General features: G+C 43.3%; 3 protein-coding genes across 4 annotated transcripts; all 3 read right to left on the bottom strand.

Moving 5' to 3' along the window:
- Nucleotides 1-5,455: 5,455 nt before the first annotated feature.
- Nucleotides 5,456-9,457, bottom strand: LOC119297632 (U-box domain-containing protein 33-like). The gene is made up of 10 exons (XM_037575350.1): nucleotides 9,240-9,457; nucleotides 8,942-9,106; nucleotides 8,663-8,787; nucleotides 8,307-8,401; nucleotides 8,098-8,175; nucleotides 7,887-8,004; nucleotides 7,698-7,775; nucleotides 7,310-7,432; nucleotides 6,711-7,055; nucleotides 5,456-6,332 (listed from the first exon to the last, which is right to left on the bottom strand). The coding sequence occupies exons 2-10, from the start codon at nucleotides 9,081-9,083 to the stop codon at nucleotides 5,625-5,627; spliced, it is 1,812 nt and encodes a 603-aa protein (XP_037431247.1). The 5' UTR covers nucleotides 9,084-9,106; nucleotides 9,240-9,457; the 3' UTR covers nucleotides 5,456-5,624.
- Nucleotides 9,458-11,000: 1,543 nt separating this feature from the next.
- On the bottom strand, nucleotides 11,001-15,189 carry LOC119302257 (U-box domain-containing protein 33-like). Its single transcript, XM_037579294.1, has 9 exons — nucleotides 14,926-15,189; nucleotides 14,366-14,487; nucleotides 14,145-14,266; nucleotides 13,893-13,997; nucleotides 13,581-13,770; nucleotides 13,248-13,388; nucleotides 12,372-12,851; nucleotides 11,481-12,248; nucleotides 11,001-11,249 (listed from the first exon to the last, which is right to left on the bottom strand). The coding sequence occupies exons 1-9, from the start codon at nucleotides 15,128-15,130 to the stop codon at nucleotides 11,064-11,066; spliced, it is 2,319 nt and encodes a 772-aa protein (XP_037435191.1). The 5' UTR covers nucleotides 15,131-15,189; the 3' UTR covers nucleotides 11,001-11,063.
- Nucleotides 15,190-16,146: 957 nt separating this feature from the next.
- LOC119302255 (U-box domain-containing protein 33-like) lies at nucleotides 16,147-21,280 on the bottom strand. Of its 2 annotated transcripts, XM_037579293.1 has the most exons (10): nucleotides 21,164-21,275; nucleotides 20,624-20,983; nucleotides 20,104-20,228; nucleotides 19,884-19,996; nucleotides 19,438-19,542; nucleotides 18,791-19,301; nucleotides 18,221-18,343; nucleotides 17,609-18,079; nucleotides 16,781-17,509; nucleotides 16,147-16,631 (listed from the first exon to the last, which is right to left on the bottom strand). In XM_037579293.1, exons 2-10 carry the CDS (start codon nucleotides 20,889-20,891, stop codon nucleotides 16,443-16,445), a joined length of 2,634 nt encoding a protein of 877 aa, XP_037435190.1. In that variant the 5' UTR covers nucleotides 20,892-20,983; nucleotides 21,164-21,275; the 3' UTR covers nucleotides 16,147-16,442. The 2 variants fall into 2 exon arrangements, with proteins under 2 accessions (XP_037435190.1, XP_037435189.1); XM_037579292.1 differs by having other exon boundaries at nucleotides 20,624-21,280.
- Between the last annotated feature and the right edge of the window lie 5,288 nt (nucleotides 21,281-26,568).

Genomic DNA, 26,568 nt, shown 5'->3' with positions numbered 1-26,568 from the left:
TTCCAAAAAAGAAAAGAAAAAACGTTCTCACTGCATCCAACCAGCAGGTGCCATTTGGCATAGCTGGTTGCTCACCCTTTCATTAATGGTTTTAATGTAATGCTTGGTCGAAAGTTTTGAGGTGGTCGGTATATACACTTTCTCGTGGATGGCTGACATCAGAGGGATCATTAGCAAATCAAGGAAGAGCATTGTCGCTTCTGGGACCACCACCGTAACCATCACCAAATCCAATGGCGGAGGCAGGATTGGGTCAGACCTCAACGTATCCATTTCACTGTAGCTACGGGGACAAGTGAAAGTGCAATTGTCACTCAGCTACAATTTTGGTGTTGATCATAATACGATTTGCGAGAGCTAATGTCGGTTGTCAAGTTTATCACAGGACATTGGTTTCTCTATTTGATCTACGGACTTCGGTAACCCCATCTTTTCAAAAAGGGCAAAAGATAGTGTTCTTCTTTGGTGGCTCGAAAAGTTTTTCGGTTAATTTTTAGTCATAGGAACATCCATATTATTAAGAAGGGTTGCAGAGATTAGGGTGTTGAGGAGATCGGTAAATTCCACTTATCATATTTCTCCACTTGTTTCATGATTGTCGAAAGAACTTTATTGCCGAAGAAGTGACCCCCTCCAAAGGTCAGGGTGTCCGGACTATTTTTGGTCTGGGTGGCCGGAGGCACCAGAGAATGGGCAATGGCCTCGGTCACGTCTGGGTGCCTCGAGTTGAGCATGTTCTCTCTCGATGGTTCAGGTACCCGGGGTCTTGGACCTCCGAGTGACCGCCCCATGCATGCTTGGCAATTGTTCTGTCCAAGTGCCCCGTGACTTTGTCCCCCGGGTGCCCGGGGCAGGCTGCCACCCTCTGAATGGTCCGGGTGCCCGGAGTTGTGGCTGTGCAACGGTTATTTCTCCCCCGAGGGATATATATACCCCTTCTTCTACTCCTGACCTAAACTCTTCTCAAAAATCTTTCCGCACCATTGCCAAAAACAAAAAGCTTGAGATCTCCATCCTCGTCCACCCAAACTCCCCAATACTTTGGGGATTGGAGGAGATTCACCCGATCTACAGTCGCACCAAAACTGATTCGTGTTCCCAAGACTCGTTAATCTTCATCAACTTACTCTTTGGTGCTTGGGCACCCTAGACTAAAAGAGGTCACCGCGAAGCCACATTCCATTGTGGTGGTGGTGGGATCCTCCAATTGAGTTGTGGAGAAAGACCCAACTTTCTTTTTAAAGGTCCCAGTTGCCACCTTCAAGAGCATCGCTAGTGGATTCATGGCAACTTGCATCGTGCAAGGGCGTGACGAGAATAGGATGAGCCATAGTGGCTATTTGGGGAGCATCGTACTTCCACACCCCTCCAACAGAGATAAACCTCCCACGAAGGAGGGAAAAGACATCCCCGTCTTCACTTGCGGTTACTTCTTATCTTTACTTTGTGAAAACTCTTTATGTTCTTCTTGTTGTGTGTGTCATATAGGTTGTCCATCTAGTTGCATATCTAGACAACATATTTTATTGTTGAACCTAAAATTTGCAAACAAAGTTAAAAAAACTGTTAGTCACCAATTCAAACCCCCTCTAGTCGACCAAACCAACCATTTTAACATGGATATATACATAAAAGGTAAATCCAAATGCACATGTATGTATAAGGCAAGAATGTTTGGAATAAATTTCTTTTGTGAAATAAATTAATCACTTTGTCAAAATATGAGATATTTCTAAAACAATATTTAATTAGGATGTATATGAAATAATTGAAATCACTTATGTGCACAAGTGTAATAGTTTTTTGAAACGATTATTCGGAAAAAATGAATACCCTCTTTTGAAATAAATGAAATAGTTCTTTGAAATATTGAACCATGTTTAAAAAAAAAGAAGTGAAATCACTATTTTTTAGATGATTGAAAGTTTTATACCTTGAGTGGAAGGAATGGTGGTGTGTGTTATGACATGCGCGGCATGCGGCCTCCCTCCTCGATGGCATGCAGTGTCAGGGCAGAGCTAGCACAATGTAAGGGTATTTGACCCGTATAAATAGGGATGAAAATGGACAAAGCGCGGTGTTACCACATTTGTTTCCGTGTTTTTGCGAAAGCGGAAACAAATATAGAAGCCCTGAAAATGGATACGGAAACAGATAATACCCGAAACGAACATGATGCATGAATATGGAGCGAACATGACAACGAAATGGGCTATTGATCGAAACTTGAAAACTCTTTGAACCATAGAGAAAAACTCAAGCATCCCAACAAATTTAATCAATTTTTAACATGGCTATAAAATGAGATGATTAGGTTAGTGGCTTAGCATATTATTGTAGTAGTGTTGAACAATTGTCTGAGTCTAGCTGAGTACATGCATGAGTCTAGTTGAGTACATGCATGGCACAAGAAGTTGAGTCTCACATAGGCCATTCCGCTCACTCCATCATTTTGCGTTGTTTGATGGTTGGACTGCAAAGTATCTATTAGTTCTTAGTACAGACGAAAATGTCATACTCACGTAAATGAAAAGTTTCGCTTTCGTGTTTGTTGCCCGGAAAAACAGCAGTCCAATTTTGTATCCATTTCTGTGTAACAAATTCCGTTTTCGTTTCGGTTTTTTCCGTTTATGTTTTCGTATTTCCTGTATATTCCCTTTTTTCTCCAAAAAAGTGACTTTTTAAAAACAAAAGCGACTTGTGCCCTCCGTGTTGTGCCCTCCTGGTAATTCCTATTTCACGTGTGTTGCATTTAATTGTCGGTATTTTGCGTAGGAGCCAGCTTGCAATTCCATTTATGGGCTGGCCCATTTAGTCACCAATTTTTAGAAAGTGTTCTTTGAGCTGAACCATAAAGAAAAGTGATTCGATTTATAGGTTGAACCATAGAGAAAATTGAATCCATATTTTTAGAAGATGTTCGGACCCTGGTTATTATCGGTTTTGACAACCTTATAGAAGCTTTCGGTTTATTTTTCTTTGTGTTGTTTGCCTTTTGCATTTTTAGATTTGTGTTATTTTTTATTTGTTTCCATTTCCCTTTCCAACTTTTTACCTAAATATTTGAAATTTTCACCTTTCATAAAATGTTCCAATTTTTATGAAAATGTTCATAATATTGGGAGAAGTTCAAAAATTCCAAAAGAATTTCAAAAAATGTTCATGTTTAATAAAAATGTTTGAGTTTATAAAACAAATTCAAAAATTATGCATGTTATTTCCAGTTTTATTCACAAATATTTGGAAAAAGGTTCATTTTTAAAATTCTTATTTGTTTTCAAATAATGCTTGTACTTTTTTCCAACAATAATCACTTTTTCAAAAATTGGTCATGTTTTTAGAAAGTTTGTATATTTTGTTTAAAAAACCAGCTGAAAAAGAAAACACTCACTACAGTGCGCTGGCACACTTTAGTTCATCGCCGATGGGTCGCTTAAGTCTGGGGCACGCCTGTGCGAAGCACCGACTGTTTGACGCAACACACGTCATATTTGAGGTTCCTAGAGGAGCACCTATAGGACGCTAGATACATAGTTTTGCCACTCCAGCGTCGCAGAGTCGTAGGTAGCGGTCGCTATAGCGAGTGAAACTAGCGACTTTTATCAAGAGTTATTTCCCAATAAACAGGGCAAACATTTATTTGAAAAAAATAAAAATTTCTAAAAGCAAATGAATGATTTTTTTATTTTTTAAACATTTTCTATATTTTTTGGAAGAATCTTCAAAAAATGATCATCTTTCAAATAAGGACATTTTCGAAAAACGCATGTGTTTTTCGAAATTTTAAAAATAAAATAAATAATAATAACACTTTTCTCATTTTTCTGTAAAATTCCTAATATTTTTTCATAAACAGGAACTTTTTTTGAAAATGTGAACATATTTTTAGTTCCAGGAATTTCAATTTGTTGGAACATTCTTTAAACACATGAAGATTTCTTTATAAAATCCCAAACATTTTTTGAGAACGCAGACATTTTTGGAAGTCCAAACATTTTCTTTAAATCTAGGAAAATTTCCAAAACATGTTTTGAATTTTTTTTTAAAAAAACTTGTAAATTTTACTATAACCGGGATTCTTTAAAGCATGTAAGGGGGAGGGTGGGGTGCGCCAAGCCGACAGCCGATATTGTGAGGTACACCTGGGCCATAACACTGTCACACATCTCAGTCCAACTTCTCTCATTACGATCAGAGTTAGTCCCGAGCATTCTTCTTGCTAGGATTCATGCCGAAACTTTGTATAGACAACATACGACAAGCTGAGCGCACTAAGAACAAGCCATTCTTGTCAAAGTTCCATGACCAAAAACCTTCCATTTTTCCTTGTGCACAGAGGAATCAAGAGAACCGAGTCGACATACGTAGCGACGAAATGCCATGTGACCTTCTCTCCCAAGATGGCATGTTCGGAAGAATTAATTCGCTAACAAACTTGGGTGGGGTTTTCAGCGATAGCAACAATTGATCTCATTTTGTCATCCCTAGGCAATCAACTGTTGTGGTTCGGTGGTTCCAGATCTTCGTAGTTTTTCCATCACAATTTCTTTGGATCAGGCCATGCCCATTTGGTGACCCGTGTTGGAGTTTGCCCTAAGGCTATATTTTTAGGGCTGAGCACATAAGGCTAGTAGAGGGAATGTATCACCGGTGCACCGGACACGTAGTGCATTTTAAAATGTTTCAAAAAATAAAAAGTCTAGCAGATTGACTCAACATCAAGGGATGTTGTCAGAAAATTGCATATCAAAATTCGAAACATTGCACGAGATGCAAAAATGAAAATTTTGACATCAATGTGATAATGGGCCAGATTTAAAGCCAACTTATGGTATGTACTATTCAGTGTAAATTTTTTCTTTTTGTACCTCAAGCAATACTTTAAATTTTGATTTGAAATTTTACGGCAACATAGACCGAAGTTGTGTGAATGTGCTATTTTTTCTTTTTTAAAATAAAAAAATTTGTAAATGCGCTACGATAGCACCACAAGCACCGGTGCGGCAGATACATCATCCCCGGCTACTAGAAGCCCATAATACACACGGCGGCTAAGCCCATCTCAGAGTCAAGACCTGCTGTCCGGTTGTCGGAACGCGCGGCGGCGTTCCCCTTTCTCCTATGGCGTCTGTCCGGTTGTCGGAACGCGCGGCGGCGTTCCCCTTTCTCCTATGGCGTCGACGGCGGCGATGGATCCCGGAGAGGCGTCGGCGGCGTAATGCGAGGCGGGCAGGCAGGTAATGCCGATTCCTGAACCAACCAACCCGTCCCTCCCCCCCTCCCCCTCTCTCATTCGACATTGCTTCATGCGGTCATTGGATCCTGAGATGTTTGGACTGCGCTTTATCTATTGTTTACCACCGCATTGACATGGTAAAAAAAGTTTGCAATGGGAGGGGCGCACTGTTCTGTCCTATCGTACATTATGTTCTAACTAGTTTAAGAATGTACTCCCTCCGTTTCATATTACTCGTCCCTGATTTAGTACAGTAATATGGAACGGAGGGAGTACATTCACAAGAGAAATGCTATGGCATCACAAACTAAACGCAAATGCAGTTTAGATTCACAGACTAAACCCATTATGTTCTGTTGGCATTTCGCCGATGCGCTGGCATGGTTCTTCAGTTTGCATGACTCCATTTCCGGGATTTACTTGCAGTTGCCATGGTCCGCAGGATGTCCAGCGATCGCCACTCGGCGTCGGAGGTGGCAGCTGGCCGCCGGTTCCGCTCCAGGTTGCAGCACCTCAGCGCCAGCCGCATGAGCCGCTCCGCCTGCACCTCTGGCCAGGTGCCGGCAGACGCGTCCAGCAGGCCGTGTGCGGCGTCCATCTTCATCGCTTCCTGCACCTGCTCGACGATGTTGAGGTCGAGCAGCCCTGTGAGGACCTGCAGGATCACCACGCCGAACGCGTAGACGTCCGACTCCGCGGTGAGCTCGCCTGTCGTGAAGAAGACGGGGTCCATGTACCCCATCGTGCCCATCGGGTTCGTCCGCCGGCAGATGGTGTCCTCCTCCAGCGGCTTCATCTGCACGACGCGCGCCGTCCCGAAGTCTCCTAGCCGGCTCACGTTCCCGGCGTCGAGGAGGATGTTCGTCAACTTCAGGTCCGCATGGATGATGGCGTTGGGCCGGCTGGAGTGTAGGTGCGCCAGCGCGGAACGCTGTTCGGCGAGGATCCTGATACGGTCCTTCCATGGAAGCCCCTTGGAGAGCCCATCCATGAGTGTGCCGTTGGGGAGGTACTCGTAGACGAGGCCGCATGATTCCGGGCACACGCCGATCAGCTTCACGATGTGTGGGTGCTTGACTCTGCTCAGCACAACGACCTGGGGAATTCCAAACATGATCGACATTTCCTCCGGTTACTATATGTAGCGCAGCTCAGAGGATTCTTCTCCAAGTAGTAAGGTATGCGAGCTTGTTACTCTGCCCATCTACTTATCTACTTTGTGGAGTTGTTTGAGATAAGCAAGGAGGAGGGGTGATTATCCATCAATGTGGTGTTAAATGTGTAAAAAAAGTTCTCTTAAAGAACTGCAGGAAAACAAGGGTCCTATCAAAATTATGGTACAGTTCAGATGGAAATACTTGCATCTTACTCTGTATGAAATGAGTGTTTGTTTCCTCTTGTAATTATTGTTAGGCTATGTTGTGTGCATGCTCAGACAGTTAAAAGGATGACTGGATAGAGTTCATTATATTACCTCCTGCTGATACTCTGGAAAACCTTGTCTACCATGGGGTTTACCATGGGGTCTCAACAGCTTGATAGCCACTGGCACGCCACCTAGTTTTCCTTTGTACACTAGGCCATAGCCTCCTTCCCCTATGAGGTTTCTTGAGTAGAAGTTATTGGTCGCTTTCCCAATACGCGACATGGAGTACTGCACAATATGTTCTGGGATTTGCAGCTCTGGGTATCTTTGTTTTGGTAACGTTTTCTCCATCAACAATACATTCTTTCTTCTTGGCGACAAGATGCTTTCTTCATGATTATGCCCCTCGTCTTGCAGCTCTTTCAATCTCCTTTGTAGTTTTTCCATTTCCTCCTGAACAAAACCAAACGGGGTGTATTGAAGTAGTTAAGGGATTCAACGCTGTACCGATGTTCTGTGACATACACCGTGTTCCATATGATTTCTGTCATCTATTTTTCTCTTCCTGACTGGTGATGTCTCCAACCTATCTTTGTTACTATTATTTCTATTTTGAGTAAATTATCATCATCATAAGTTGGAACCTTCATCTAGCCATGTTTTAAACGAAATAGGCATTGACAAAGGTAGTATCGTGTGACATTTACCATCAATTTTTCAGACTCTTCACTCATATTTCTGGAACTCCGTATGCCATCACCAGAAATTTTGCCCACTTCCTCAGAAGCATTTATTTCCTCAATGTCTTGTTCAGCTTCCTGCACATCATACTGGAATGGAGCAATCAGTTTATTTTATCAACACAAGCTGCACTTTTAGAAGTCATAAGTAACACCTATTTTTTGACACATAGTTAATCAACATGCATCTGAGCCAACGGTGGTAAATCTAAAATTGTCAAACATGCTTGAGCATGGAGTAAACTCAATCAGATGTAATTTTGTTTCTGTGTGTGTCGTCAAACTTAAAGAGTAAGCAGACATTTTAATGCACATGTTGTGGTAGTTGTCTTGAAAAAAAAAAGGCAAGTTATACCTTTTCCAATTGTTCATCACCATCCATTGGAATCACCCCATCCTCGTCCATGACATCGTCTTCCTGAAATGATACATACTGGAATACACCACGGGCATGTATCAAAACTCTGAACCATGGTCTTAAACTTGTGAACTAAAACTGTTATTGTTTGCATGTGTGTAATGCTTTGCTAAGAAGTCTGCTCACAAAATCACTTGATGGTGTTGCATAGCCATCAGATTCGTCGCTCAGCTCATGCATAGATGGCAAAAACTCAGAGCTCCCTCCATATCCAGTGCCTCCAGTATGCTCCAGATGATCATTGCTGCACTTAAGAACGATCTCATCCATCAAGTAATTTCTAGATATGATTCATAGATTACCGGGAGTGCAGTTATGGTCTTTGGAGAAACTATACCTAGTGGACAGATATTTGCCATTAATCACCACCCAAACCTGAGAGCATTTACGAAGAACCGCTTTCTTTGACATGTTCCTGCATAACTTACTATACTGTTATGCTGTTTTATGGGCTAAGGCAATGTCCATTTGTACAGGTTACATTCAATAACATATACAAAGAGGCAATTGCTTCCTTATGCGTATTAGTTCATGCTATGATCTCACCTTGACCCGATGACAATTCTCTTGATTTTGAGCTTCTTTACCAGGTTTACAACACCAGTAAGAATGTCATCATGTGTAAGGTAATGTGCCCTAACCTGCAAGGACACAGGCCCATTTAGGAAACATATTTCTGTGAAATAATTATGTTAGTGTTGTATTGATTTGATCCCTCTCCACATGGTTTGTTTGCTTAACTTTCATCATCAGATAAATAATTATTTAAATTATAGTGTTTTTACACTTAATTCATCATGATTGCGAACAAATATCACATGACTAGAGTGCTTTTTGGATGAACTCTAATAAGCACCGCTCTGACCTTATTTATTTTAATCTGAATCTAAATCGTAGGATACCTCTCTTGTATCATCACATAGGCTTTTATATTGTGATAGCATCTTGACCATTGCTTCCGTTTCTCTACCTCTATGCATCTCCTTCTCCTTTTCGTCTGCAAACTTGTATAGCAGCTTTCCACCCACTGCAGTTGTTGGTTAGAAACAAACAATTATTTATACAGCTAATAAAACACAAGGTTATACTTTATCCTGTTAATACTGAAAAGAACTTACTGAAGGGCATCTAACCATTAGAGCTTTACAAAGCATGGAAAATATTTGGCTGAAAAAACTTACTGAAGGGCATCCACTTGGATGGCCAATGAACGTGGACAAGAACTATGGTAGCCCTTGGGAAATTTGCAGCAGCCCATAGTATGTTAGCTTTCTCCTTTCTGAAGTTCTTCCCGATCGCGATATGAACCTCTTCTTCATCCATCTTTCTTACTCCCTACACAGACCCTGAGAAATCAAGAATTGGTATCATATCTATATTCTGGTTTTGCTATCTGGCTCAGCAGAGCTGAAGACACACAACCTAAGACTACAAAAGGTGAAGATCTCTGAAAATGCTCTAAAAGTTTTGGGGAAGTACCTAAATGTGCTGGACCACTTTTCTTCAGCTCTGTGGCGTCGATATGATTGTCATCCTAGTCCTTGTTCTGCCTTGGTCTTTCCCAGGTAGTGTCAGTTTTAGAAGGCCCAAATGGGAGAGTAGACTGGTGATGGTTTTAAAGAGTGGCCTTGGATTTGGTTATTGTCTGATTGTATCTAGCAGCAGTGAGTGCATCATCAAGTCAATGTCTGACTTCGGGTCCCAAGTGTTGCCCAATTAAAAAAAAATCCTGTTCCATTTAGGAAACATCGGTTAACCCCCTTGTAGTAGCCATTCCAGTTTATAAAAAAGGAAAACCAGACTGATAATAACTTTATTGTATTTTGGTGGCAGAAAATTGAGTCCTGCGTACTTCAAAAGGCGTGGAAAGACCAACTGGTTGGTTAAAAAGCAAATAAGACATGTTGCATGAATGTTTGCTGGCGTGGAGATAATACCAATACATTCTATATTTTGTCATTGATTATTTAGAACTTAATTAATCGTCTTATTATCTTCTCTAGTCAGGGATTTTTCTATAAGAAATGATAACTGCATCAGCTTCCGCTCATTTTTTAGCAAGTATAACTGTGAGTTATCAACAAAACACGTAATCCTGATAGGAACCCTGGCATTTCCGCGAAGTTTCTACTACTTCCAAGTCGCTTCTAAACATGAATGTCCTCCCTGACTGACTTTTGATGCTTAGCAATGAAGTTGTCCCGTTAGGTGACGATCATTACAGGCCATCCCATCTCACTTGGCCGGCAGTTCCAAATAGACGGCTACTTTCACGATGCGAAAAATTTGTCCAGAATAGATCATGTATAATTAGATACTTGGCACTTGGTAGCATTGTTCATTCCCAGGAGGTACTCTCACATAATTCTTGCTGTCAAGCTGTCAATATGTTAATGCATCTCACATAATTCTTCCTGTCAAGCTGTTAATATGTTAATATGCACATCAAGACATCTCCTGTCAAGCTGTCAACAGCATATACCAGCATGATAACTAGAATATGCGAAGATTGGGGTTGCAGCTTGCATGCATTGGAGGCTCCATTTGACTCATTTGGAGGGAAGTGCTTGTCGAGACGAATTTGCTGAGCTATCTGCATAGGTAAGAAACTTTGGCAACTTTGTGCACACAACACATCTTGTTGAGAATAACTTGCTGAGTGATCTGCATAGGTAAGAAACTTTGGCAAATTTGCGCACACCACACATCTTTCAAGGATGGTTTTCTCCATCTCAATGTATTTTTGGTATTAACAAGACAACAACAGAAGCAGGCGTACTGATGAAGTTATTATTATCTGATTGCTACATCATTTACCTTCTGAGCAGTTATTGTTGATTGTTCTAGACATTCAGAATAAACAGGTTGGATGGGAATTAGACTTATGGACATATAAACACATATAAGATGACAACGTAAAATGAATAGTTGTAATTAGCGACATTTGAACTGTATGCTTCCGTACTTTCCATGCTCGACCAGCATTCAGATGCTAGTACCACAACACACCGATTGTTGATCAAGCAGTGAAAAAAAACATAGTGCAGTATCCATGTAGCATGTAACAGCAATATTATCACGAAGACAGTTTTGACTGTACAGATCCATGTACAAATACTGGCATGCCGCTGATGGAGCTCCAAGTCTTACATTTTAGATACAAATTTTTGCTGAAAAGCAAAACAAAAATGATGTGTATATCTTTACTTATGCGTAAGGTATGCACCTATTATTGTGCGTAAAGAAGTTAAGGACATAGTATTAGTTCATTTGTAAGTTCCATGATGATAAAAATAACATTTATTATGCATCTGTCTGCAGCCATTCTTGGATTGCAGAACGGAGGGCATGGTTCGGCAAAAGATCACGGTGGAGTAGCTCAAGATTTGTCATGGGTGATGTATGGTGGCCACTGTCAATCCACTCCCTTATAGCTTCGGCTTCGTAGGTAAAGCCATCTGCAGCAATTAGAGGCTCCCTCATGACATCCTGCACCGTAGAAATGTGAAGGTGAAACAACCTGAAACGACAAATGCTTTCTATGCAAGAAATCGACTTGTCTAAGATTACTAAGAATGATAACTGGAAAGAACAATTCAGAGGGCATTTAAGGCTAATCAAACATGCTTAGAATATTTTAAAGATATCCCTCCATGCTTTAAAATATTAAAATAGACAGCAGAAGAAAATGATATTCACCAAGCAAAATGTATGACTCACCTGTAGTATTGGACAGATGAAGTAGGGCGGCACACCACCAAGGTCTTCTGATACTGATTTGAATGACAAGGAACACAACATAATGGAAGCAGGCTTCAACATTGGTTCAAGTACAGTCCAAACCTCGTTTTGCAGGTCTGGACGATTTTTTCTTCTGATCTCGCAACATTTCAGACCCACCCGAGCCAATTGCTCAGCCTGCATAGCTGGCCAGCCCCCAGCAGATGAATCCAGTATTGCTCCCAAGCAACCCTTTTCCACAGCCCGTTGCACATCTCTCAACAGCCCGAATCCTGGTCTTCCAGTCAAGAGGCGCAGGAGCACGATTCCGAAAGAGTATACGTCAGATAGTGGTGTTAGATCACCAGTCATAACATATTCAGGATCAATGTACACAAAAGATCCCTTTGGGTGGGTATGCCTATATAGGGTGGTTGTGTCCCTGAACTCATCAGTGACCATTCGGCACACGCCAAAACCACTGAGCTTTGCTACATTATTTCCGTCTAGAAGAATGTTCGATGCTTTCAGGTCACTGTGGACAATGCTATGGGGTTTATTCGAATGGAGGAAGATGAGTGCCGAGCAAACATGGGAAATGATGCGGGTGCGCAGCTGCCAACTAAGAGGTTTAGAATTGTCCTTGCAAGCCAGACGGTCATCCAAGCTTCCATTCGGCATGTATTCGTAGACAAGAGCTTGAGCATCCTTGCAAGCTCCAATAAGAGTGACCAGGTTTGGATGTCGCACCCTACTGAGTATCTCTATCTGCAAAGGAGGCATCATGAACAACTTAACTGTCTGCAACACAGTACTTTATTTGAACCAGCAAAATACCAGTTTAGTTGAGATGAAAGAAAGCAAATAATTAACTTAAAGCAAGAATTCAACCTCTTGATTGAACTGTGACTGTGACTGTGACTGTGGCTGTGTGCTTTCGAGATTCAACTTCTTTATGGCTACATTTGTGTGCCGAAGAAATCCCTTGTACACGCTTCCATAAACACTTTCTCCAATCTTCAGTGAGTGATCAAAGTTGTTGGTTGCATCCTTAATCTCTGAGCTGGACAACTCCGTGATGTGCATCGTCCCCTCCGCGGTTGCACTGGACTCTCCTTTCTTTGCATGTAGTGCTTCTACCTCTCTTACAGCCTTGTCGCGCTGCAACAGCAAATCCTTGATGATACGGTCAGAATGGGCAGTTCTTTTCTCCAGGGCCGATCTTTTCTTGCGTTCCTCTTGAAGCTTTGCACAAAGTCCATCAGTTGTTTCTGTGAGACTCTCAACTTCCTCCATTACTGTTGCCAACTTTTCCTCGATTTCATTCTTTTGCTTCACTTCTCCTAAGTACATATTCTCGGAGACTCGTGCCTGTTAGACAAGCTAAATGTGAGAAAGTATTAGTTAGAAAAATTAGCTGGCAGCTATCAGAACCATTGCTCCAAATTGTTTACAAATTTATTATTGATGGTAAAGTTTCTGAAAGTGCTTCACAAGCACAGTAGCGAGAGCTTCTTCCAAATAATGCTCTCACTGGCATATATCCATAAAATTGAAACAATTATCAACATCAGTATACTCGATAAGGACAGACCGAGTGCTAGAAGCTCCCACACCAGGTGGGGTCTGGGAAAGGATTGTACGAGGCAAGCCTTACCCCCTGCACAGTGCAATGCAGAGAGGCCGCATCGAACCCTACTGTGCCATGCCTATCCTTCCATCAGCATACTCGATATTACTGAAAAATGCAAATTAAGATACTCTTACTCTTTGGAAAGCCTCAAATAAATCCTGTTCTGCTTTCTCACGACCGTGTTTTTCTTCATAAGCTTGCTTTCTTACACTCTCCAACTCCCTGAGCATATGCTGGAATTTTATGTCAGCCTCGTCAAATTCTTTGACAATTTCCTGGTTTAGATAAGGTAAAAACTTCAGTCAAGATATTCTTGAATGTTTAACCATCTTCAACCTACTGCTGTTAAGACACAATGTGAGTTCTAGAAGTTGGAGTAAAATTAGATTTCAAGTACAAACTGGTGGCCTGCTAGATAAAATAGCATGATGTACTGTTCATCTATTATTGTCATGGATTGTGTTTACCTTTCCATTATCGTCTGATCCACGTGGACTTGTCCTTTCCATCTGCAGCCTGGCATGTGGTTTGTGTAGCCATGTGCTTGAAACACACCACGTCTCCGACAAGCTAGTCGACCTATCCACTGAAAACTGTTGAGCAGCAGACTCTTGCGAACCTTCCGGCATTGCTTCATGGCCAAGGGGCACGGCATTCCTATTGTAGAGAAAGCAGAGAGGGAGGGAAACATGTCAAATGCAGGCTGGAGTTCAGCTACAATGTAATCAATCATATGAACAAAAGTGAAGATTATCCGCAGTCGACCAACCGAACCATACCTACGGTAAACGAGCGTTCCTTTGCAAATGTACCATATTTTGCAGGAAGGCTCTGCCCGCTGTTCCACAGCCCGCGCTTTCTTGGACTTGAGAGCTCTCATTTCCCTGAACTCTTGAACAAGGAATCAGTTTTTTTTTTGTGTGTGGCAACATGGCATTCACGAACAATCGTGAAGTGTTTAATTAATTATAGATGGTGATCATCCATACATGTTCTGAAAGGATTAGTCAGAAGTTTGCCCACATACATACTTTGTGTAATGCTTATCAGCTGCTGCCCCCATGACAAGAGCAGTGATATGATGCGCAGTGATGAGCTGCACCAGTCCCTCTGCTACATCCTCTGATTCCACCACCAGCTTCTCAGCTTGTACCTGCGCAGCAGATACATGTGTCAATGTCGACGTGTTTGAAGCTGATTGCATAGACTAGTTTTCTTGGCATTCTTGGAGCTGGCAATGGCATGTCTGAACCTTTTCCTGTGCACATAATAGCAGGTGTTGATCCAGAGTGTTGCTGATTGTTTGTAGCTCCATCTTCTTGTACGCAGTCAGCTCCTGCTCCTGCACCTGGCTAGCAGGGATCCTGGCACCCACTGTGAACAGCATCGGACACATAAATCTTTGCATCCATAGTTTACTACTCTCCGTTGCGAAGTTAATATAGAGCGTATTTTGATTTGTCAAGAGAAGACTTTGATTGATCATCACTATATCAATATGTGCCTAGCTTGTGTTATACAAAGTCACAATCATAAGTAGATATTTTTGTGATACCAAGCTGAATGACACTGATTTTTACGCCCCATAAATTGCATGATGACAATTGAAAAAATGCTAGCCAAATATTTACCGCAGTGAGTTATCAGTATGATTTACAGAAAGAAACGGAGGGACCAAAAATCACCAGGTTGATTTAATGATTTTGTTGCACAAAGGGGACATATTTTTTTGACGGTAGAGACAGTAGTTGTGATTCCAGTAAAAAGGGGGGAAAGGAAAAGAGACTCCAGGGGCAGGGGAGATGCTCGTACTGATGGGGATGAGCTTGGGTTGGGGGTAGACATGGAGCAGCACCAAGGAGGTGGCGGTGGGGTCTCTGGGGAACTTGTGCAGCGCCCACAGCACCATCGCCTTGGAGTCGGACCCGGCCCCCACCGCCACGTACACCTTCTTCATCTTCTCGCCAGACTCGGAGGAGGACTGCTCCGGCTCCGGCGAGTCGCAGGCCGCGTCCATGGCAGATAGATAGGTAGCTGGTCTCTCGTTTCTCTCTTGGCTTTCTCAGCCAGGCCAGCTTTGGACTTGTCCCCTGCGCTTGGCTAGCTCCTCTGCATTTTTATACTTGCTTCTTACATCCACACCATTCTATACTATAGTAATTCTCTCATCTTTCTCCGACTCATTCCATGCTAATTGTGCATAGTGTATGTACTAGGCCAGTAGCTGTACGCACTCACACCTGCTGCCAGGCCAGGCCGGCTTGACTTGTTGCTCCTTGTTTTGTAGGAGTAGTTTTGTATTGTATTGGTTGCTCCTTGTTTAATCTGTTTTCTAGTTTTGTATTGACGTGACTGATGGTGATTTATTTGCGCAGAGCAAGGAATTGCCCAACAGTGCCACTGCAATTTCCATGGCATGGCAGGAGCTAGCTGTGCTGTGCTGTGCTGTGCTTGCCTTTCTCATGGATGACTGACTGACTAGTGACTAGTACAAGTCCTCTCTGCTTCACTTCACCTCCCTCCTCTGTAAGCCTTCTTCTCTGCTCCTCTCCTCTGCTTTCGTGGTCAGCTTCTGGTTGCGCACCACCTGTTTGTTCAAATGCCCAGCCCATGTTCTCGCTCAACTCAAGCAAGATAGATAGGTATCTTGGAGGAGTAGGCCCTTAATTGGTTGTTTGGCATGCAACTGCCTAATCCTGTCTTGTAAGCCGTTTGTTTGGGAATGTGAAAGCGATACACCTTTACTTTGAAGTTAGCGGTGGTGGATTGGGGCTAAATTGTAGGTGAGTCAGAGCAGCTAAATGATTTTGCCTACGCAGTTTCCGCTGACCTGGCAGACGTAGTACAGATAATAGTGTGCTCATTATCTCCTGAAAAATGGCAGCCTACCATGAATTATCAAGTCATGCCTGTATCTGCAGTAAGAATCGAACGTGCATAGCTAATTCATGAGTAATCACATTATTATAAACCGTCTCTGCTCTGATCTATCTGATTGCTCATTTACTGTAGTTTTTTTGGGGACCACGCTGATTTGACTCTAACTCTCAACTTTGCATAACTGAGAGGGAATTAAAATGTCCATACACCATCACTTTTCAATGAACCTGAATACCCACTCTCTCTTGGAGAGTTACATGCCATGTCAGTTCATCCCAAGAACATGTGACCGAAAACATGTACATCACTTCTCGTTTGTGGGCCCAAACATTGAGAAAGCGCTAACTGCTAAAGTGGGGGAAAATGAATTCTCTACAGACTATACAAACTTGCAAACCATTTGCTTCACTTCCTAACACGACTGCGCAGATCAAATGGAAGGTTAAAAATCACGGTTGCTGTTGCATTTGCCATTCTTGAATTGCAAAACGAAGGGCATTGTTCGGCATTAACTCATGGTGTGTGAAGCTGAGGTAGGTCATGGGGGACATTTTATGCCCCCTTTGAAGCCAGTCCTTGATGGCCTCACCTTCATATGTGAATCCATCGGCAGCAATGTGTGGATCCCTCATGATCTCCTGAAAATGTTACAAAGATGCAAGATTATCAAACTAAAGGTGACGATGCTGACCACCTTACTTCAAAGCAAATAAACCATCATTATATCAGAGTTGATATTAACTACTGTAACGACTGAATTGTAAACATAAGAAAGCTGTTAACTGACCTGTGTCATTGGACAGATGAAAAACGTTGGTGGCTTGCATTTATCATCTGGACAGTTCATCATAGCTTGCAGGATACCCCAGGCTTCATTTGCAAGATTAGGCCGCTCCTTCCGTTCATACCGGCAACATCTCAGTGCTAGTCTTGCCAACTCTTCAGTGTACTCAGGTGGCCATTCCCCTCCAGAAGTATCAATTATATCTTGCAACATGTCATTGCTCAAGGCTGCCTCCACCTCATTCGGAAGGCCTAGGGGGTTCTTGCCAGTCAGCAACCGCATCAGAACTACACCAAAGGAGTAGACATCATACTGAGCTGTGATCTCCCCTGAGGCGATGTATCCTGGATCCATGTATCCCATTGTGCCTTTAATTTGGTTTGTTCGGTGGTAAGGGGTGACGGTGGTGTTTGTCAGATCCAAGGGACGAGAGATTCCAAAGTCTGCCAGTTTGCAAACAAAGCTAGTGTCAAGAAGGACATTGTCAGGCTTCAGATCGCCATGGGCAATGCCTTTTGGTTTGTTAGAGTGGAGGAAGATAAGTCCCGTGCAGATGTCGGCAGCGATTTTGATGCGCATTCGCCATGAGAGTGGCTCTCTTTGGTGCTCGCACTGCAGGCAGTCCTCTAGGCTTCCGTTCGACAGGAATTCGGAGACCAACGCTTTGGCCTCCCTGCACACTCCTATCAGAGTGACAAGGTTTGGATGCCTCATCCTAGAAAGTGTTTCTACCTGTAATATATTGGAAAATCACATATTTAGATGCACCGTTTTACCTGTTTTACTTATTCTCATCTGACAGCACGTTTTACTCTTAATGATGAAAATTACCTCGTCATTGAACTCTTTATCTCCTGTTGTGCCTTCACGGTTGAATTTCTTTATGGCTACGGTAGTATGACGGAGAAATCCCTTGTAGACGGTTCCACACCCACCACTGCCAATCTTTTTGGAGTCATCAAAGTTGTCCGTTGCCTCTTCTATCTCTGTGTAGCTGAATTCTGTTAGGGCAACAGCACTAGTAGAGCCAAATACACTGTTACCATTTGTTTGGCGCATTTCTTCAGCTTCTTTAACAGCATGGTCTTTCTCACGCTGCAGCTCTGCTTGCAACTGTTGGAGCTCTTCCATTAGGGCATTTGTCTGGAGAAGCTTGCTCTCCAATTCTGCTCTTTGCTCATTTACCTTCTGCAGCTCGTTGCATACATGGAAGTGCTCTTTTTCAAGGTCAGCCTTTTCTCTTGTTAGCCTTTCCTCTACCTCCTTTTTTTCTTTGCAGAGTGAACTCTCCCGTGCTTTGAACTACAGGAAAACGGTTCACTTACTTAAGAGATACATGTAATATAAATTCCATGTATTCAGAGAAGAAAGGTTGGGAAAATACAGTAGATTAAACAACAATAGTGGGTAACTAAAGGTATCTGTCAATAACAAATAACATACCATCATAGAAGATTCAAACAAGTTCTTCTCGGCTTTCTGCCGGCCCTCAGACCCTTCCTTTTTCGAGCGCTCTAGCTGATTGCGGACTCGGTGCAGTTGCTCAAACATTTCACGTATTTCCACCTGTAAAACATTATGTTTGCTTTGAATTCAATAAGCATGACAACGTTATCTAATAAGTATTACAACTGAGACCTTGGTTGATCAACCAAAACTTAGATGATAGAGCAATAGAAGTAAGATTTTATTTAACAACGTGGATTTTTTCCATAGTGCCAGTGGCAAACAGTAGAGACACTACTGGTTGAGAGTTACTACAGCCATGAAGACATTCTATTGTCAACCATTTCCCTCTACACTTGTGCTAGGACCAAAGCCTCTTTAAACGTAGTTCTAACATTACATAGTACTTGGTTTATGTCTAATAAGTTTGTTTGTTTAAATAATGGAGGGATAGTTCTCCGGGCCTCTCCACCCATAGGGTACACACAGCCGTAAAATTATTGTAATTCAAAAAAAAAAAAGGTGTGGCTATGGTTAGAGAACTCAGCTCAGTCCAATATAGCTTACCGTAGAGTGCTGATGTTCTTCTTCAGAGCTTGCAACTGAAACAGGCACTGGTGAACCATCCATACTGTCCAAATCCCTCAGACCCAATGAGGACCCACCAGTGCTTTGCTGGCTGGAACTCGGAGAGGAACCTGTTGGTGTCATATCAATCGACTGCCGCCTTGCAGGTGACATGATTTCTACACTGCCCGCTATCGATCCAGACAAGGAATAACTAACTGAGTTGGACCGTCGTGGCAGGGCCTTTTGTTCTGTAGAGCCTAAGAGACTATCAATTGACTGCCGCCTTGCAGGTGACATGTTTTCTACACTGTCTGCTATCATTCCAGACAAGGGATAACTGACTGAGTTGGACCGTCGTGGAAGGGGTTGTTGGCCTGTAGAGCCTAAAAGACCTGGATGTCCTGGTGGCAGTGATAGGGATCTTGGAGTTAACTCAGGTTGATCTGAGATAGTGCTAGCGCAGCTACTTCGGGGTGACTCTACTTTTGCACAAAGCTGAGTGGCCTCCCTGAAAATTGATAAGAAACATGGCACCATTTTGTTTGTCAGGCTAGATATAATTTTGAGTAGTTGCTCGAGCTGAAATTTGCAAATTCTGTGTAGTATTTGCTTTATGTTGACTTAGGGATGCATGACACTCGTACCTAGAGCAAGCAAGAGTCTCTTTGCAAATATAGAAGATCTGGCAGTATGGTTTGGCCTGTGCATGCACACCGGCTGCAACTTTTGATTTTGGTACTTTCCTCTTCCTGTTCATGAAAGATTCGTAATCAACATAAACAACTTGGATTATTTCTAGTTTAGACTTTAGACGGAGGGAGAGATGATAATTAGTAAAGCCGTAGTTATTTGTTACTGGGAGTTTTAAGCGAAGTATTGACTAAATGGTTCTGCTGCCTTCCTTATTGCCACTTGCTAGAACAGCAGACCCATAAAAAAGAAATATGAAATTTACATATATATAGCAGTCGAGCATCTAATTACATTACTCATGGTGCTTTGCTCTACGAAAATAGTGCAGTTGGAAATAATTGCAATGTATTTTTTCATGAAACCTCATTACAAAGTTGGAATATGCATCTGCACATACACTGAGAAGGAAGATGTTCCCATAACAAGCTTTGTAATGCGATTCTGATCAATGAGCTCAATAATCCCATTTGCAGGACTGTTCTTCTCGATCACCAGCGTTTCAGCTTGCATCTGTAAATTTGCTACTTTTTATTTCGTACAGATGACATATAACAAGAAATCGCAAGTGAATATGATTTCAGAATCCATGTAGCCTTTCCTGAATTAGTTTAACTGACCTTGAGAGAAACTCTGCAGAAATTGAGGTACTGGTTTAAAAGTGTGTTCATCTCCTCCTTCTCAATCTTTCTGTATGCTTTGAGCTCCTTTTCTTCGACCTGGCTTGCTGGAACCTTGCATAATCCTGCGCCGGCAACATTAGAGTTGAATCAGCATAGATTACTGAACAAGTATTTGCAATGCCTACTGAAAACAGGGGAGTGCTTTCTGAAACTGTCTGACAGCAACATCGAACAAAAGAGGACTACTTCTGCTTGCTGCTAATTTCATTTGTATCGTTTCAGCATATTCTCTTGCGAAACAGGGGATGGAAAAGGAAAATGGAGATGGGGATCAAATCCAGTAAGATCAAGGTTTGTTTTTTCCCCATAGATACGCAAACTACTTCTGAAACGACTGAAGTGCTGACAGAAATAACAAGAAAATCGGACTACTAGCCACAATCCTTTCTTCTCCATGGTCAAGTTGATGCAGATGAGATGAAAAAAGTCATACTGAAGCTAAGCCGGACCCTTTTACCTATCATGATTCTGTCGGCAGGCTGGTGGACGTGCAGCAGGACAAGCTTGGGATCACCGGCGAGGAGGTTCCGAGCTGCCCAGATGAGGTTGGACCTGCTGTCCTTGATGTCCTTCCCGACGGCGACATACAGCTTCCCTCCACCGTCATCATCATCAGCATCATGCAAGATGGCGGCCTCTTCGTCGATCTCTCTGAGGCTGGCGCTCCTGTTAGCCCCGCTGGCACTGGACGACGACGACCGGCCGCTCCCTCCACGCGTGAACATCCTCTCCGCCACCTCGGGCTGCGGCGACCGAGGGGAGAAGGCCGGCAACGGCGACGATGACGGCGAAGGGAGAGAAGCCCGGGCTCTGCTGACTACGGCCATGTGGAACCACCAAATGTTAGCTACCACCAGAGAAGAACCAGCTAGCAACCTCTCAGAGTGCAGAGGAGAGAAGTGAAAAAGTGCATATGTTATCTAGCTACCACGAGAGAAAGCGGCAAGCAATCTCCCAAGAGAAGAGGAAACAAAAGTGAAAAAGTGCATACCCTTACCCTTTGAGTTTGTTGTTGTTGTTGGTAGCCAAGGCGACAAGGCAGATAGGAGCAAGGAGGAGCAAACAAATGGCTGCTTTCCCTTGCTCTCTCAGCCCGGGGGTCAATATTTCTGTGAACGTGATGCAGAAACAAACAAGAAGTTGGTCCCAGAGCTTGAAGGTCGTTCTCCAACCGGCAAATTCAGTCGACGTCCATCGTAGATGTCATTCAGAATTTCCGGCGGAGAAGATATCCAACCCTTCAACGTGAGGCCGGAGATCGGCGACAGCTGCTTCTGAGAAGCTTCCTGGCCTGCTTAGCCACGGGCCATCTCTTTCAGTAGCTCTGTTATCTCCTTCAGTCAACAGAGAGCAATCAATGGCAGGGAATGCATTGCTTGTTCTTGCACAGCTGGCCAGCTGGAATATGCCAACGGTATCTTTGTGGCCGGTCAACGGTCAACGTACCAGCTTCTCATCTTTGAAATAATGATCCAAGCCAGAGATCTCAAGACTCTGCTGGGCTAGACGGGGTCAACTTTTCCGATCGGTCAGCTCAGCTGTAACCTTAACTGCTGCTAACCAGAAAATGCAATGCAATGCAATGACCTTGGGCCTGACTTGCAAGTAACAATGTTGCTGAACTGATTACATAATGTGTTCTTGAGATGGTGGACGGAATGGAATCGGGATCGCAAGCATATCCGGTGAGTGATGCCTCCCTGTTTGGTAATTAATCTATATAACTGCGCTGTCAGCGGTTAGGGTATACTCCCTCCGTCCGAAAATACTTGTCACACAAATGGATAAAACTGGATGCATCTAAAACTAAAATATGACTAGATACATCCATTCATCCGACAAGTATTTCCGGACGGAGGGAGTACATTGGAACCGAAGCACTCTGTCGTTTTAAATTTGGCGCCGCTTGGCATCTTCTTGTTTCTTTAGTTGCGTGTGGTCACCCGATCCAGGACGAGGTTTGTTACATAATATAGTCGATATAAGTTGGACCACGCACGCATGATGCAGCTGTGCGTTGCTGTTATCTCTTGCAGTCAACACGGGGCGATTGATCACTGGCGAGGAATTCATGGTTAGTTCGTGCACAGCTAGCTAGATGGAGACTTGGAATGTACTGTCTGTGCCTTGCTGCATGTTGGTCATGGTCCTTGGCTTTCAGATGGATGGGATGACCCAAGACTGAACTTTGAGGACTTGCTGACCCAGACCGGGTCACACACACCCTGCTGCAAGCCATTTAATTTTTTTTTTTGAAAGATCCAGCATGCTGCTGGCATTCATTGATTAGGAGAGAGCGGAGAACAAGGTTTGATCAAGCGATGGTATGGATGAAGAAAAACAGAAAGTAGAACAAGCCCTAGGGGCACCACCGAAGGGGCGCTCGAAACATTTTTGTCCCTGCCAAGCGCCAAAACCCTAAATTTGCTCGAATTTTGCTGGCGACTTCAGCAGGACAGGCGATTTCCCCCCTGAAAGTGCAGCTGTTCCTTTCCTGCCCATATTTCCCAAGTGATTAGGATGATTATTGATTTTATGGCTTTTCTCTCCTGGCCTGGGGCTGCCTGACGAATTATGGCTTGAACCATAGTTGTTGTACTGTCAGCATTGTTGTTCCAGTTGGTCGGGTTCAGCGCTCTGCATCCCTGCCATGTCGCAGCCTCCTTCCAAATTCCCTAAGACACTCCCAGAGCAAGTGATAGGCTGCAAGCCATTATTAACCTTAACTATTGGTAAACTAATCAGGACTGCAATGGAACAACTTGTAATGTACTTCCTCCGTCTCATAATATAATAGCAAAATCTCTGTCCCATAATATAATATAGCAAACTGTCAAAATCGCTATTATATTATGAAACGGAGTATGTATGTACTTATCAAATGAGTGAATTGTTTGGTTGCGTATCTTGGTCAGATGTTGGAGACGAAATAAGTGAACTGTTTGTTTGTTGGTCATTTCTTTTTGTTTTTTTTTTAAGTTGTTGGTCATATCTTGGTTGCATATAGTCAACTACCGGCTATATGGAGTTGCCATCACATATAGCAAGGACAATATTGTGACATAAGCAGGCTATAAAGATTTAAATATTATATATTTGCTTAGTTGAAGGAGAGAGAACGAAAGTGGGCTGTAGAATAAGAGTCGGCTATAGCACGAGTCCCAAGACACTTTGTGTGATTGTAAGATGGGCTATTAAGATGGCTCTAGATGACATGGCAACTGCTTATAGCCGATTGTTGGCTATATTATTAACCATGCCCTAATACCTACTCCCTCCGTTCCAAATTACTCGTCGCAGAAATAGATGTATCTAGAACTAAAATATATCTAGATACATTCATACCTGCGACAACTAATTTGGAACGGAGGAAGTAGTTGGTAAGAAGTACTACTTTATTAATGCATGGTTCACCTTACACTCTCTGATAATGTTTCTTGGAGGCACATGCTACAGCATGCCTTCCTCTTCTTTCCTTTTTTTCTCATCCAACTCAGCAAAAATATATTTGTTTAATCCTTATTAGACTCTACTTAGCTGAAAAAAACAACAACGGTTATTGAGCCAAAGAAGAAGCTGCCGGGGCAGAGGAAATTGGCTGCCATGCCGGTGAAAATGCTCTGCCATGGCAACGGGACGGGGTAGTACAAGTTTAAGTCATCATTTACTCCCTAAACCTTGTGCGCCCTGTTGATCTCGATCATCCTGATCTTTACTTCTTGTTCCCGAAGTTTGAAACGCCCAAGCACCTTGGTGAGCATGTCGGCGAGCTGCTCCTTCGATCTGATGAACCTGATCCGGATCTTCCCATTCTCCACGCACTCCCGAATAAAATGATAGCAAACCTCAATGTGTTTGCTTAGGTTATGGAAAACAGGGTTTTTACTCAGGGATATGGTAGACTTGTTATTGACGTGGAGCGCCCCCGCCTTTTGTTCTTCATCTTTAATTTCCCCGAGTAGCCGTGTGAGCGAAATTCCTTGGCACGCCGCCATGGTTACCGACATGTACTCAGATTCGCAAGACGAGAGGGCCACCACTCCGTTTATGTGATTGCTAGCTGACCAAGTTGTTGCTGAGGAAGAACATGACTCCTGTGGTGCTTCTCCTGCTGTCAACGTCGCCTCCTAGATCACTGTCGCTGTAGCCTATCAGAGGCTCACCGTGGTGGCCATTGGAGTAGTGCACTCCCTAGTGCAAAGTTCCACGACGTAGCGCAGGATATGCTTCACTACCGCCATGTGCTCGGTTGTTGGCTCCTGCATAAACCTTGACATGTAGCCGACGGAGAAGATGAGATCCAGCTTGGTGTGGATGAGGCTGAATTTGGTGTTCTAACCTTTTGCCCAACGTTTAGCAGGATTTGACCCCGATTCAAAAGAAAATTTAGGATCTGACCCTTTTTCTACCGCCGTAGTTCTTGACGGTAGGGTTACATAGTCTACCGTCAAAATTAGTGGTGGTATACTTCACTGTGCCGTCACGGCTTGCTCGACGTGAAAAATACCCTATCGCCAAGGACTTTGGCGGTAGGTTGGATAACCCTACTGCTATGGTTCTTGGCGGTAGGCTTGTGAGTAGATATACATGCACGCATGCATGCATTATATTTGAGTTCATTTAGGGCTTCTTTGATTCAAAGAAATTTAATAGGATTTCTGGAGGATTGAAATCCTTAGGATTTTTTCCTATGTTGGTCCTTTGATTTATAGGATTGGATTCCATAGGAATTTTTCCTATGGAATCTTCTGCACTACATTTCATAGGAAATTTAACATCCACTTCAACCTCTTTTTACAATTCCTTTATTTTTCCCGTGGCATCAAACAATCATTGCTAATTTTATAGGATTCAAATGGACATGCCACTGCAACCCTACACTTTTTCTAATCCTATGTTTTCAAAATCCTAGCCATCAAAGAGGCCCTTATTGTTTGATTAGGCCACTGGATATATCCTAGCTCACCCTATGTACCGGATACTTGCAACAATAACTTTTCAGACTAGCCCATGCAGTAATGCCCCGCTGCACACTACTTCCAGTGCTAGCGCTCCTATGGACATCAATTATTTAAGTGGGTGTGTGTCCAAAGGAAAATGACAAAGGCATGCAGTACTAGATGCATGTATGTGATCTAGATTAGAATATGTGTATGGTTTGGCCATTCCTCACGCAAAAATAGGCCAAATATGGCGCCAGAGAGAGAGAGCAGTGCTCGCATGCAGACTGCAACAATGAATAGGCCTACCGCCAAGAAGCATGATGGTAGGGTTACACAGCCTACCGTTAAAGGCTCTGGCGGTAAGGTGTTTTACACGTTTAAATGGCCGTGACGACACAGTTAAGTCCTACCGCCAAGGATTATGGTGGTAGGCTGTGTTACCCTACCGCCAAAGACTACGGCGGTAGAAAAAAGGTCAGATCCCGAAATGTTTTGAAACAAGGGTCAAATCTTGGTAAACTTCGGGCAAAGGGTCAAAACACCAAATTTGGCCTGTGGATGAGGTAGCGCATCATGCTGACGATGCTCCAGTACTTCATGCTATCCATCGGCTGCGCTGAGCTCACCCTGCATTATAAATAGACTTTCGTCCCGCCTTATAAATAAAGCAACCACCATGAATACAAGACAATCAAGACAAAAGAGTCTGCCGGGGAAACAACACAAGCACAACCAAAGAAAACATGAGAATGAGAAAAAAGACCACCAAGTGGCCACATCAAGTAGGGACCCACAACAAGGAGAGGCGTTGAGTGGTGACATGAAGCACATTCAACATCTGCCCCAGACGGTCATAGTTCCGCTACCTAGCTAGTGGGTGCCATTTCGCTTGAGCACCTACGTTCCTGATGGGAGGCGATCTCTCGACAATTGCCACACAAATTTTTTGATCTTCAAGGGCAGGGGCGCCTTCCAGAGGGACCCAATCCACCCAATAACAGGCCTACGACATAAGGCGTGATATGCCGTGGCGATAGAGAAATCTCCTGAGCGAGAGAGGTTGCAAGAAGTGGTGTCCGGATAATCCGCGAGCACCGGAGGTCGGGCCGCCCGCATATTAGCCCATTCCAACACCTTCGCTGGCCCAAAAGAGCGACGAAACAAGATGTTCCAATGACCATTTTGGTCCGCCTCGGAGACCAATAGCAGCGGGTTAACGCAAATGGCAATCAGGTTTGGAAACCTCGTACATAATGGGGCTCCACCCACCCAAGAATCAAGCCAAAACATCGCTCCCTCGCCATTGAAAACAAAGAATGAAAGCCCCAGGCGAATCTCATGTTTGATCTTCTGGATGGACTTTCAAAACTGGGAACCCTCCGAGCGTGAACACACAAGGAACGGCAAGCCCCGAAAGTATTTTGCCTCTATAAACTGTAGCCAAAGGACCCCCCCCCCC

Source organism: Triticum dicoccoides, chromosome 5A (assembly GCF_002162155.2).
Source record: "Triticum dicoccoides isolate Atlit2015 ecotype Zavitan chromosome 5A, WEW_v2.0, whole genome shotgun sequence".
Taxonomy (NCBI): domain Eukaryota; kingdom Viridiplantae; phylum Streptophyta; class Magnoliopsida; order Poales; family Poaceae; genus Triticum; species Triticum dicoccoides.
The sequence above is the reverse complement of the archived record's forward strand: the minus strand, read 5'-3'. Positions and strand labels throughout refer to the sequence as shown.